This window comes from Octopus bimaculoides, chromosome 6 (genome assembly GCF_046866305.1).
Source record: "Octopus bimaculoides isolate indiv1 chromosome 6, ASM4686630v1, whole genome shotgun sequence".
NCBI classification, from domain to species: Eukaryota; Metazoa; Mollusca; class Cephalopoda; order Octopoda; family Octopodidae; genus Octopus; species Octopus bimaculoides.
Genome location: NC_142933.1, coordinates 26,923,159 through 26,935,579, shown reverse-complemented (window position 1 = coordinate 26,935,579; position 12,421 = coordinate 26,923,159). Strand labels below are relative to the sequence as shown.

At 33.2% G+C, this 12,421-nt stretch overlaps 1 protein-coding gene across 8 annotated transcripts in view; it reads left to right on the top strand.

Moving 5' to 3' along the window:
- LOC106869820 (extended synaptotagmin-1) overlaps positions 1 to 12,421 on the top strand; it is a 182,022-nt gene that overhangs the window by 134,886 nt on the left and 34,715 nt on the right. For 4 of the 8 annotated variants that reach the window (XM_089353640.1, XM_089353636.1, XM_089353639.1 and 1 more), the window contains 2 exons: positions 1,680 to 1,724; positions 10,855 to 10,909. In XM_089353640.1, the coding sequence (XP_089209766.1) occupies positions 1,680 to 1,724; positions 10,855 to 10,909 (100 nt within the window). The remainder of the gene's footprint in view (positions 1 to 1,679; positions 1,725 to 10,854; positions 10,910 to 12,421) is intronic. The other 4 variants (XM_089353642.1, XM_089353638.1, XM_089353641.1 and 1 more) reach the window with 1 other exon arrangement.

The window sequence follows — 12,421 nt, the reverse complement described above, 5'->3', positions numbered from 1 at the left end:
TTATGTCACAGTCATAAGTTGTCTGATGTCTTTGCATTTTAAAGAAGGTGCATTGTTCCTGAGTAACAATTGTGTGGGGGTGTTGTTTAAGGAGTGGTTGTTTGAACGGATATATATGCCTGAGGTGTGTAGAAGTGTGTGTTGATGTATTAATGCACATGTGTGTGAGTGTGTGTGTGAGAGAGAGAGACAGAGAGAGAACAATAATATATTGGTCTGTGTATGTATGTTTGTGCAATAGAAATAATTTGTCAGTTTATTTGTAGGTCTACATCTAAGTGTAGGAAGAGAGGAGCACATGTGTGTGTGTGAAAGAACATATTTCATGGTTGTCTATGTGAAAGACAGTGAATATAATAGTTTAAGTGGATTGGGAATGTATATTGATTATCTTGTTTGTTTGTCGGAATATATAGATTTAAATTGCTGTGTGGTAAATACATAAGGATTCACTGCTGATTAGAGAGAGAATGTCAGTTGTAGTATCTATTTGGTGCTTGTCACTGTTTAAAAAATATAACCAAATTATAAAAAACAAAATACTGTTTTATGCTAACCACTTATAAGTGGTTGATATAACTGGTTTTGTGCACATGTGTATCTATCAATAGTCAAGTCAACATATCAATGTAAAAACAGCCTTCTATTTTTAGTGAGTTTTGAGTTACTTGATAATGTAACTAAGGGCCCTGCTTCTTTATCCATTAACATAGACAGAGAAATTGGCCCCCACCTTAGTAGTTTATGTAATAATGGATTGTTACAAAAACAGCAGTTCGGGTAAGGCTGTAGGTGAGTATATTAGAGATTTGATAGGGTGTATAAGTCACAATAGTCAAATATGTAGGATCCAAGCTGAGTCAAGAGTTGAAGCTCTCCTGTTTATATTGCATTATGTAACATTTTCTAGTTAGTTTCTATTATATTGTATTGCCTTGTCTTTATATATATATAAAAATTTTCAGCACTCTTGTACATGTGGGTATTCACAAACACATTTATATATTATTATTATTGTTATTATTATATTTATATATATAATTCTTATGCATGTTAATGTTGATGTAATATCTATTGTATAACTAACAAGATTATGAAACAGCTGTAGACAAATGGAATAAACATCTACTCTCTTTGTTTCTCTTATTTGTTCTATTAACATACATACATATGCACATACACAGATTACATACTTACATGCATATGCACATATATAGATTACGTACATTCATTCATTCAGGTTTTCAAATGAGAGGAAAAAAGTACTCAATGCATTTAGTAGAGTTTATTCAGTCATTGAATGCTAAAGCTTCTTTCTCTTAATACTCTGAGTTTTCAGTTTCAGTTTTTCCTAATGTGCAATATATACATACATATATATGTATATATATATATATATATATATATATATATATATATATATATATATATATATATATATATATATATATATATTGCACGCACACATAAAATGCATTATAGTACTACACACACACACATATATATATATATATATATATATACATACATACATATGCAAATATGTTTCTGTTTTTTGTTCTTTTCACTTTGTTCTCTTTTTACTTTGTTCTTTTCTCTTATATTAGATTTTATTTTTATTATCTGTAAACAAAAAAAGAACATATAAAAAAACATATAGTCTGTCTGTTTTCCATTAGTCACCATCACAGATTGAACCAATTAACAGTGACAACATAGACAAGGTATTTCTTCATTTGCTGTTTTACCATTTATAACCTTACTCCAACCACTATTTGTTGTTTTTTTTTCATTGTTTATTTTCCTTTTGTTTGTTTGGAGATTTAGTCAGAGCAAGCAATAAATGTTATATGGCTTTGCTTCCATTCTGCTCCTCTAGCTGCATATTGTAGTTCCGGTTTGGATGGATCCAAATACACTAACATCTCATGTTGGGGTTTTCTTCAACTTTACTTTTATTAAAAAAAATTTTTTTTTTCTTATTTATCAACATTTTTAGTACCAGTAATAAGTAAATAAGTAAATGAATCTCTGATGGTTATGGTTGCTTCAGTTATTTGATCAACTGAATTACCTTCTCACTGAGTTAGTATGTAAGTGGTTGAGTATTCCACTCTCACATGCAACATTCATGTAAAACTTAGGTAGGTTCAGTTAGACATGATGTGTGTCATGGCTGTACCTTTAAGTTACAGGTACAATCCATATGACAAGCTTCTGCATAGTTTCCATCAACTCAACTTCACTCTCAAGGTTTGAGTCAACCTGAGGCAATAATAAAAGTCCTTTGCCCAAAATGCCAAAGTGTGAGATTGAACTCAAGATCTTATGATTGTGAAGTGAACAGCTTGAAAATTTTATCATGCTGTATCCATAGTACCAATAATAAACTTGTGTTGATTTACCCATTTACAAGAAAAAATCAAGTTAATTTTGTGTGATCTAAAGAAAGCTTTAATGAAGAGATTTCTTGGCCCTACTAAATACTATATTTTGATTTACATAGGAATGACTTTACCAAAGTCACTAACGCTATTCTTAATAGCATGTTCATTATAACTTTATATTTCCTCATCTAACTATATTAATATGTTCTTACAACTAAATGAACTTAACCTGAAATTGTCTTTTGGCCATGAACAAACATAACTTTGCATCTGTATCAGGACCTTTCATATATATCTCTTACTTGATCACTTGCAAACTTGTATAACTTTTTTCTGATACCAGACTAGTAAAAAGTTCAATCAATAAGGGAATTTCTGTTTAACTCTTCCATGGCTAAATCTCATTCAACTAAATTCCAACTATTTCTAATAGAAGGGCAACATACTCTAAGTTTTACTTTCAATAGAATAATCCACAATAAAAACAAAATGGTAATGTGTCTTAAAACACAGATCAAATATGTGAGTCAAGTATTACCCTCCACATTGTATGTCTGCTTTAGAAGTGGTTGAACAACGTAATGACAAGAATATTGGTTTAAAAATGTATTCTTAAAGAAATGCCACTGACATACTGTGGTTCCTGAAACAGAATATGATAAATGTTAAGAGATAAATTTGAACTATTTTATAAAATAAATGTCATGTATTTAAATGGCAATGTAATAATAATATTATCATTTCAAACTTGTGATGAGTAAAAGTTGTTACATCGTGTCATGTCCAGTGAAAATTCAGTGGATCAGTTTACCTGGAAATATTTCTCAGACCACTTAACCATCTAGCTAGCTAAGCTATAAGAGGTCCCTTTTATCTTTTTTCTTTTCCCTCTTTTTTTTTTTTTTGGTAGAAGGTAGGTGTGACAGATCTTATGTCATCACAATATTTTTTTTCACTGTATTATGGCTTCATTCCTTAAGAAGTGCTTAGTGGGGCTACAGCTACTGTGATCTAATATAAACTTTGCTTTACAGCACTCTGCCACTTTCTTTGATCAGAGAAGGTGGGTAAGTGGTGTTCCTGGCATCACTTCTTTCTCTCTTGAAGTATATCTTTCTTCCTCTTGAAAGATTTGCTAGTCAGCTGTTGTTCAAGGGTATCTCTTGAGCCATGCACATCCATATGCTTTATCTTTGCTATCTGAATTAAACTGCTTTTATATAAGTCATAGGGCAAAATTGGTTTAGTTCCAAGAGTGATTGAGTATTTTAAATTTAATTTGAGATTGAAATCAATTATATAAATTTATTGAAGCTCCTTCTACTGCTATCTTCCCAATTTAAATTGTGGAAAATAAGTGGGTTTTTTTTATATATATATATATATATTTAGATAATGACATCCACTACCCTGAGATTTTCACAGAGAAGTTGCTGCTACCTTGACTCACTGATTACTATTCATGCATTCAGTGGATGGTTTTTCACTGACTTTTACATATTCAGCAGTACAAGTTCACTGCCATGTTTTAAGTAGAAGCTTATTGCTGTGTGTTGAAGGGAGATTACAGTTCTCTTCTCAGCAGTTGAGATTCAGTGTCCTCTCTGTGTCCAATAAAGATGTTTACTACTTTAGCTGTATTCAAAAGGTTGTTTATTATGATGTATATGTTCAACAGGAAATGTCAGTTGTCCTGTACATTTGTAGTCCATACCATTTTCAAGGGAAAGCCTGCCCTCATTTAAAGTTGATTGATAGTGTTTCTGTATTTTTAAAGAGTGGGCATGATTATCTTTACACTCACTTAGAGTTTTGTGGCACCTGCATTCTAGTACCTGTTCAGAGGAGAAATTACTGTCTACATGTTCAATATGCTATAGTCACTGCTTTGTACTCTTTGACAATAGGATATTGGTGCCCTGTGTTCAGTGTATTGTGCCTATTCAGTTGCTATTTTGTTAAAAGAAGGAAATTGTTATTGTCTTGTGATCATTTGGAAGACATGACTTTCTTCCTTTCAACACAAAGTCTTGTCATCTTCATGTAAAATTCTCAACGCTTACTCCAGAGGATTCTCTTGTCAACATTATTGATTTAAAAAAAAAGATATGATGTGATGGCCAGCAGTGATGAGAAAGAGGCTTTGTGATAGGAAATAAGGAGGGGTTTATTGCAGGGTTCTTAGTATCAGAAGACAGTACCAAAGTTAGAATGGAGATGTATGTGTGTTGAGGTAGGAGGGACAAGAGCATTATAGAAATAAGGTAGGGTAAGAGAATATTATAATGTAGATTGAGGCATTGTAGAAGATTAACATACAAAACTTAATAGGGTTTATGAAATAATAATCTAGGTGATTTCAAAATTTTGTGGTCACTGCCTCATTTCCTTGGATTTGTTGAAGACTTCAAAGTAGCTTTAAAATTAGATGGAACATACCAGTTGCTTCCTGCTCTGCACAAAATAGGGGACTCTTTTGGTAACATATTTTAACCAATGCTTTCATCACATCACAGCCAATGCACAATGTTTCGGGTATCATTTATATTTTTATTTATTTATTCATTCATTTATTATTTATGTCATTTACATTTTTCAGATACAAAAATCATGAAAATTACCATACCAATGTTGCTATGGAGATGAATTAGTGATCTAGAGGGCAAGGGTGCAATTTTTTAATGTTTTTTTAGTGCTTTGGTGAAGAGAAAGGAACTGTGCCTATGAATTTAAAAGACCCTCAAAGACGGGAGAGTGATGCTGTTAACATTCCTCTCAAATTATTGTCAGTGACCAAATGCAGGACATGTACAGGGAAGGTATTCCACAGGAACAACATTCTGGGGAGAATGAGCTGAGTGTTCTAGTTGTATGTGTGTGGGTAGGGGGCTATTATGGGTGTGACACAATATGGATTTCAAAAGGTGGGGAGAGAAGTAAATCAAGAATGCCTGAGCAGAGATGACATGAGACCAGTCTGCTCTGAGGAACAGAAGCCATTATAGTATCAATAGAAAAAGAACAGAGAAGAGATGGTATATCTGTGAGTCAGAGATTAGAGTGTATTTGAGAATACCTTTATGTAGATTAATCAAGTGGCCCTTCCTTGGAGGTCATCTATGATGTCTCTGTGTGCAGAAGCAGCACTTCCCCAGATGTTGGGATAGTATCCCACTGTCAGTGTCACTTGTACTTTGTAGAGGATTAGTAGTTATTAGGGGCTGAAATATTTTTCGAAACACTGTTCTTGCCCCCATAGGCAATGTGTTTATATTTTTTAGGGAAAAGCACCTTACATGTTGATCTGTATATAATGGATCAGGGAAGAAGGATGCACATGCACGCACACACACACACACACACACACACACACACACACACACAAAATCATTCAGCTGGAAAGGTTATCGAAATATTAAACACAGCTAGCTACCAACAATCTAGTTACAATTGCCTAACACTTTAGAATATTAAATTTTATTCTATTCAGTCCAGTGTTTCATCACTGCACACAAATGTAGATTTTATACTGAGTACAAAGTGTCCCATATGTAAGGCAGCATTTAACAGCATTCATGTTTTATTTACACCTTAATTGTGGGATGCAGGTGTATGGATTACAGTGTAAAGAAAATCTTTAATGAAAGAGTTTATACTATTTAGTTCAGTGCTCTGCTGTTCTTGGTTCAAACGTCACCAGGCTCAACTTCATATTATGTTACTCCAGGATTAATATGTACCAGTAATATCTAGGGATTGACATTATTTTCTCACCTCTCACAAACATTAGTGATTTTCATAGTTACAAAATCATTATTTTGGGTGGAGTGGGATAGGCATTGCTATACAACAATAATTTCACAGTAATATGTTCAGAGCAATGATAAAAGCATAAACATCAAAACTCACTGTACTGCTACTAAATATTCTGTGGTCTTATGATAAGGAAAAATAAATCATCATTATCATCATCATCATCATCATCATCATTATAACCATCATCATCATCATCACCATTAGCTCAGTTGGCAGAATGGAAGACCGTAATTAGGTTATAAATTTCTATGAATAGAAAAAATAATGAAGTAACAGAATATATCCTTCGGTATTTAGTTACATTCTTTTGTTTTGAATTCAAATTCTACTAGGGTTGTCTTTACATTTCATCCTTCCATAACTGAAAAAATAAGTACCATTCCTATGCTGAGGCCAGTCAAAGTGGCCTTGTCTCTATGATTCTGGTTATCCCTAAAATGTGGCATTAAGTTTAAGTTCATGACTGAAACTGCTTAACCTGTCTTACTAAACTGACATCTGGGCTTGTATATTTAGAATAGTGGAAACAGAATCTATAAAACAAAGATCACTCTGTACATTTAATATTTTTTATTTGTTTACTTGTATGTCCCTTCCCCTAAAGATTATTTTGTTAGGTGAGGATCTTGCTAAACATATTTGTTAGATGGAGGTGTAGTATGAGATACCTTAGTAAAATTATGTATTGTTTTATTTAGTTTTCCAAGTCAGTGCATCTCGTGTGGTTTTCTTGTGTGTTTATTAACAAAGTTTGTTGGTTTTTGAAGACTTGTTAGTACTAAAAACGCAGTTTTAAAACAATACCCATTTAAATTAGTCAAGTATAAACAAAAAAGAAAGAAAATGACTGATAAATTTCCTGCATGTTACTAATTTTAGAATTTAAGGAATCTAAATTTTGCAGTGTAGTTTGGTTATGCAGTTTAATGAATTATTTGACAACGTGTTTTGCTATTGACTCTCGTTCATTTCTCCAGGTCATGGTAGGTAGATTAACTACCTTTTTTGTTTTGTTTTTGTTTTTTTGCCATTTTTCTTTTCCAGCTCCATCATTTCTCTATCACCTATTATTTCTTCCCTTGTTCTTCAATCCTTCTTTCTCGTTTGCCTTCAGTGGCTTTAGGTAGGCTCAGTTGTGTGTGTGCGCGCGCACACACACACACACACATACACACTATCTATAATAGGGGTTAAGCCAAAGGAGTAAGGCACCAACAGCCAACCAAAATGTTGGGGATTCATATCTTTGCTCTATTATGTGTGAGTGGTTAAGAGGACTAAACTCTTAATTCGTCCATTCCACCTGGCTTTAAATACTTACCAAATTAATTCATTTGCTTTCAACACTGAGGGTCTAAAGAAGCAACCCCAGTATTCAGAGTCAGATGAGTTCCACAATTACATCCTGACTTGTTAGAGGATTCACATTCTGGCTCTGATTTCAAATTGGATACGGCTGACATGCTACACTCTGTTCTACATTAAACTCATCTTTCATCACCTGGCAGATATTTTTCTTGGACATGAGAGGTAACTACCAATGTGGGTTACCTGATCTACAAGTTTTGATATATTTGGTAAAGTAGTAAGGTATTTCTTTTTATCAAAGTCAACAGAGGCTCTAGCTGATACCTAAATGGTTCATGTAGCTGATATTTACTAACCTGATGGTTTTGGCTTCAAAACCATCAGGTTAGCACTTAGATGCATCTACCTTCTATGAAAATCACTTTTGCCAATTATGCAGTCAACATCTAATCATCACAGCCCATCAAATTTTCTAATCCAATAGAGAAAACATTGATAACTCTCAATATTGTCCACTGCAGCTGAGAGTGTGGTCAGATAGCCTTCCAGATAAACAGAAAGCACTGAGAAGCAAATACATTAAGTTGATACAAACAATAATGTCAAACTAGATGCATTTACAATATTTACTTCTGGATTCAGATTTTTTTTTCATTCTTCTGAAGGTCCATAAAATAATACCACTACTTATTTTTTTTTATCTCTCTTCTAATATTAATAGGTTTTGTTTTCAATTAACAGAAATTTGTATTTCTTTTTTGACAAATATTGTCTTTTCTTTTAAAGTGCTGTATTCAACTTTTTAATACTTACTATATCTTTTATTTTCTGTTAAATGTCTACTTCACACTAAAGGTTATCAGTTTCAAATGTGTAAAGCTTCAAAGTAATTAAAATTATTGCAGGGAAAAAAATAATAATTCCAGAGAAACTAGCTCTAGTCTTCATCAGCAAAAATTCTTTCTATCAGTAAAATATAGTTTTTTTAAGTTTGTATACTGTTGAGAGAAGAGTCTCCTGACATTTCAGACTAAGCTCTTCATCTAAGAACAATAAAGTTTTAAGTGTCTTTCATCTATTGTTATATGAAGAAACTGAAAAGTTAGAGTTTCTATGAATGTATGAGAGGAAAGTAATGGGTCAGAGAAAGGAATTGAAGTTAGAAATGAATGATATTAGGTGTAGAAACTGAATAAGCTGGAAGAGGAGAAGTGGGTTTATAGATCAATCAGTGTATCTTTCTTTTCAAGAAAGCATTCATTCCAAGATATTAAGAAACTCTTCTCCCAATGGCATTCAAACTTAACAAACTTTATACTTTACCAATGAAGTATGACATGTATGGTTCAGTAGATATTGTTTACATATATATCTCATAGCAAAAAAAAAAAAAGAAGACAAAAGTATATTCAGTTTATTCATTCAAAACTTAAATTCTCTTTAAGGTTTTTATTACCTCAACACCATTTGAATGTTTTGAATTCCAGTTTAAATTTTTGAAATATTTAAATATCTTTTCATTTAATCATAGCTCTTGTATTTCAGCAGCTGTTGATCTGTGCTTTTCCATTTATTTTATTATTTTAATTATTACTTCTATTATAATTATTATTTCAAATTTTTATTACTGCTAATTTAATCAATTCAGAACTCATTTTCCACTTGAAAGAAATAATTACTGTTTTGTGCCAATGTAAGAAATTATTAAAATTACTATTATTATTTGGCAGTGGATTAGCAAAAAACTATGGAATATCAAACTAAACGTTATTTCAGAATTAAATTCACTTTCTCCTACATTCTGAATTTAAATCCTATCAGAATCAATTTTACTAGTTTTATTGTCACTATTACTCCTAATAGAAAGCTGGATACCAACTTTTTTCTTAGTTAAGAATTCATATCCTCACTACAGCTACTGTGTCCGTAAGTAAGACTCTTAACACACTCTTCTTACCTAAAGCTTTGAAAAATCATAATTGGTATTATTTTCCATTATGCTTATGGAGGTTAAGGTTGTAAGCTGGCACACTCATTACTCGCTGGACAAAATAGCAGCATTTCTTCCATCACTTTATGTTCTGAGTTCAAACACTGCCAATGTGGACTTTGCCTTTTGCTCTTTCAGGGTTGATAAAATAAGAATGAGTTGAGCATTAAGGTTGATGTAATCCATTTGATTCCTCCCCTCAGAATTACTGGCCTTATACTAAAATTAGAAAGAATTATGCTTTTCAAGGTTAAATTCAATGATGGGTCAAAGCATTATCTCTTACTCTTTATGTCATATTTTGTAGAGAAAGTAAAAAACTCGACATATATTAAACCTCAAATATAATTAGAAAAAAATGGAGTGAATTAATAGAATATATACCAGTAACATGACATAAGCAATTCTAGGAACCAGTATTCAGCAACATAATACTGCTCTTGGAGTGGTTGGTGTTAGGAAGGGCATCCAGCCATAGAAGCCATGCCAAACCAAATTGGAACCTGGTGCAGCTCTGCAGCTTACCAGTTTCAGTCAAACCATCTAACCCGTGCCACCATGGAAAGCAGATATTAAATGGTGATGATGATGATATGATGTCAGTCCCCTTGGATAGGATATCGATCCTATCACTTTTCCAGATAGTCAGATTCTGATTTCTAATATAGCTGTGTGATCAGTTAATTACACATAAAATGTGTTATCCAGGTAATTAAGTATAAAGTGTGCTACTCAGGTAATTAAGTGTAAAGTGCACTGCTCAGGTAATTAAGTATAAAGTGTGCTACTCAGGTAATTATAAAATTTTCTGCCCATTAACAAAATAAACCATCTACAACAGATTATATATTTTGCTGTATACATTCATATATATTGTTTATATATGTTTGTCATATTTCAATGGTATGTATTATAAAGTGTCATAAAGTGTACATCTTGGTTGTGTATACACTGTATTTCATGGGTATATGTGTGATTGTATTTCATTGTTGTATTTGTGTAGCAGTCATTATACCTTACTTCTTAGTTGTATATAGACTGCATTTCAATTATATCATCATTTTATCATTGTTCTAATATCTACCTTTCTATGCTTGCCTGGATCAAACAAAGCTTGTTCAAGCAGATTTTCCATGGCTGAATAACCCTTCCTGAAAAAGTCAATTATGTATATGTGTGTGTGTGTGTTTGTGTTTGCATGTATGCAGGAATGTCTATATCACATTGTTGTCTCACCTTTTGTTCTACATTGTAGAATGAATGATGTGTGTATGCTTGCATGTGTCAGATTCCAATGACATATGCTGTTTCCCTAATTCAAATGGATTGTTAAAAAAATGTATCTATTTCTAGGCTGAAAACAAGAATTCAAGACAGTCACTAGCTTTCATTGAGAAATATTTAGAAGGTAAATATCAGCATTAAACTTCATAAAATCATGCACTTAATTGAACCATATTAGTTTAATTAATTTTAAAAATATTTTTGTTGTATTTTTATTACTTCTTTTTCGTTGCACTATTGGTTATTTTATCAGTTTTAGTCAGTGACCTTCAGGATAAAATGGTCACTTGTTGGGTTGTATTTTATTAATTCTTATTCATTTTTTTATCAACATTAGATAATATATTCTTTTATTCTTTTACTTGCTTCAGTCATTTGACTGCAGCCATGCTGGAGCACTGCCTTGAAAGATTTTAGTCAAGACAAATCGACCCAGGACTTATTTTTTAAGCCTAGTACTTATTCTGTTGGTCTCTTTAGCTGAACTGCTAAGTTACGGGGGCCATAAACACACCGACACTGGTTGTCAAGTGCACACACACACATAGATACATACATACATACATATATATATGTATATATATATATAGTGTTAGGTGTGATGTACAGAAGTTGAATATTGAGAAAAAAAAGTCGTCAGAATTTTGGAAAAAAATCTTTTTATTTCTTCATTATTATTAATGCTTTCGTTCCTTTCTCGAACTTGTCAAGGAGTGGCTGTGTGGTAAGTAGCTTGCTTACCACCCACATGGTTCCGGGTTCAGTCCCACTGCGTGGCACCTTGGGCAAGTGTCTTCTACTATAGCCTCGGGCTGACCAAAGCCTTGTGAGTGGATTTGGTAGATGGACACTGAAAGAAGCCTGTCGTATATATGTATATATATATATATATATGTATGTATGTGTGTTGTCCCCCCCCACCATCGCTTGACAACCAATGCTGGTGTGTTTACGTTCCCATAACTTAGCGGTTCGGCAAAAAGAGACAGATAGAATAAGTACTAGGCTTATAAAGAATAAGTCCTGGGGTCGATTTTCTCGACTAAAGGCGGTGCTCCAGTATGGCCGCAGTCAAATGACTGAAACAAGTAAAAGAGTAAAGAGTGTATACACACACACACACACACACACACACAACAGGCTTCTTTCAGTTTCCATCTGCCAAATCCACTCACAAGGTTTTGGCTGGCCTGAGGCTATAGTAGAAGACATTCTCCCAAGGTGCTACACAGTGGGACTGAACCCAGAACCATGTGGTTGGGAGGCAAGCTTCTTACCACACACTCACACCTGCACCTATATCTACATTATCTCATTATGTATTATAACTTAAGTCATTGACTGGAAAATATTCATATTAAAAGCCATTAAGGAAACTGTTGCTAACAGAATTAATGTGGTATATCTAGCCCCCCCCCCCCCCGCCTCCACACACACACACACACACACACACACACACACACACTAGTTGTTGCTGTTGTTAAGTTTGAAATCTATTGAGTTGGTGTTAGATATATATTGATGTAGTGATTGTGTGAATGTACCTAATAGAGGAGAGATGTATAAAAACCCCGCAAACCTGTTCTGCTATTTGTCTGGCAGGTGTTGCCTTTATTTCCTGAATAGACAATGTGGG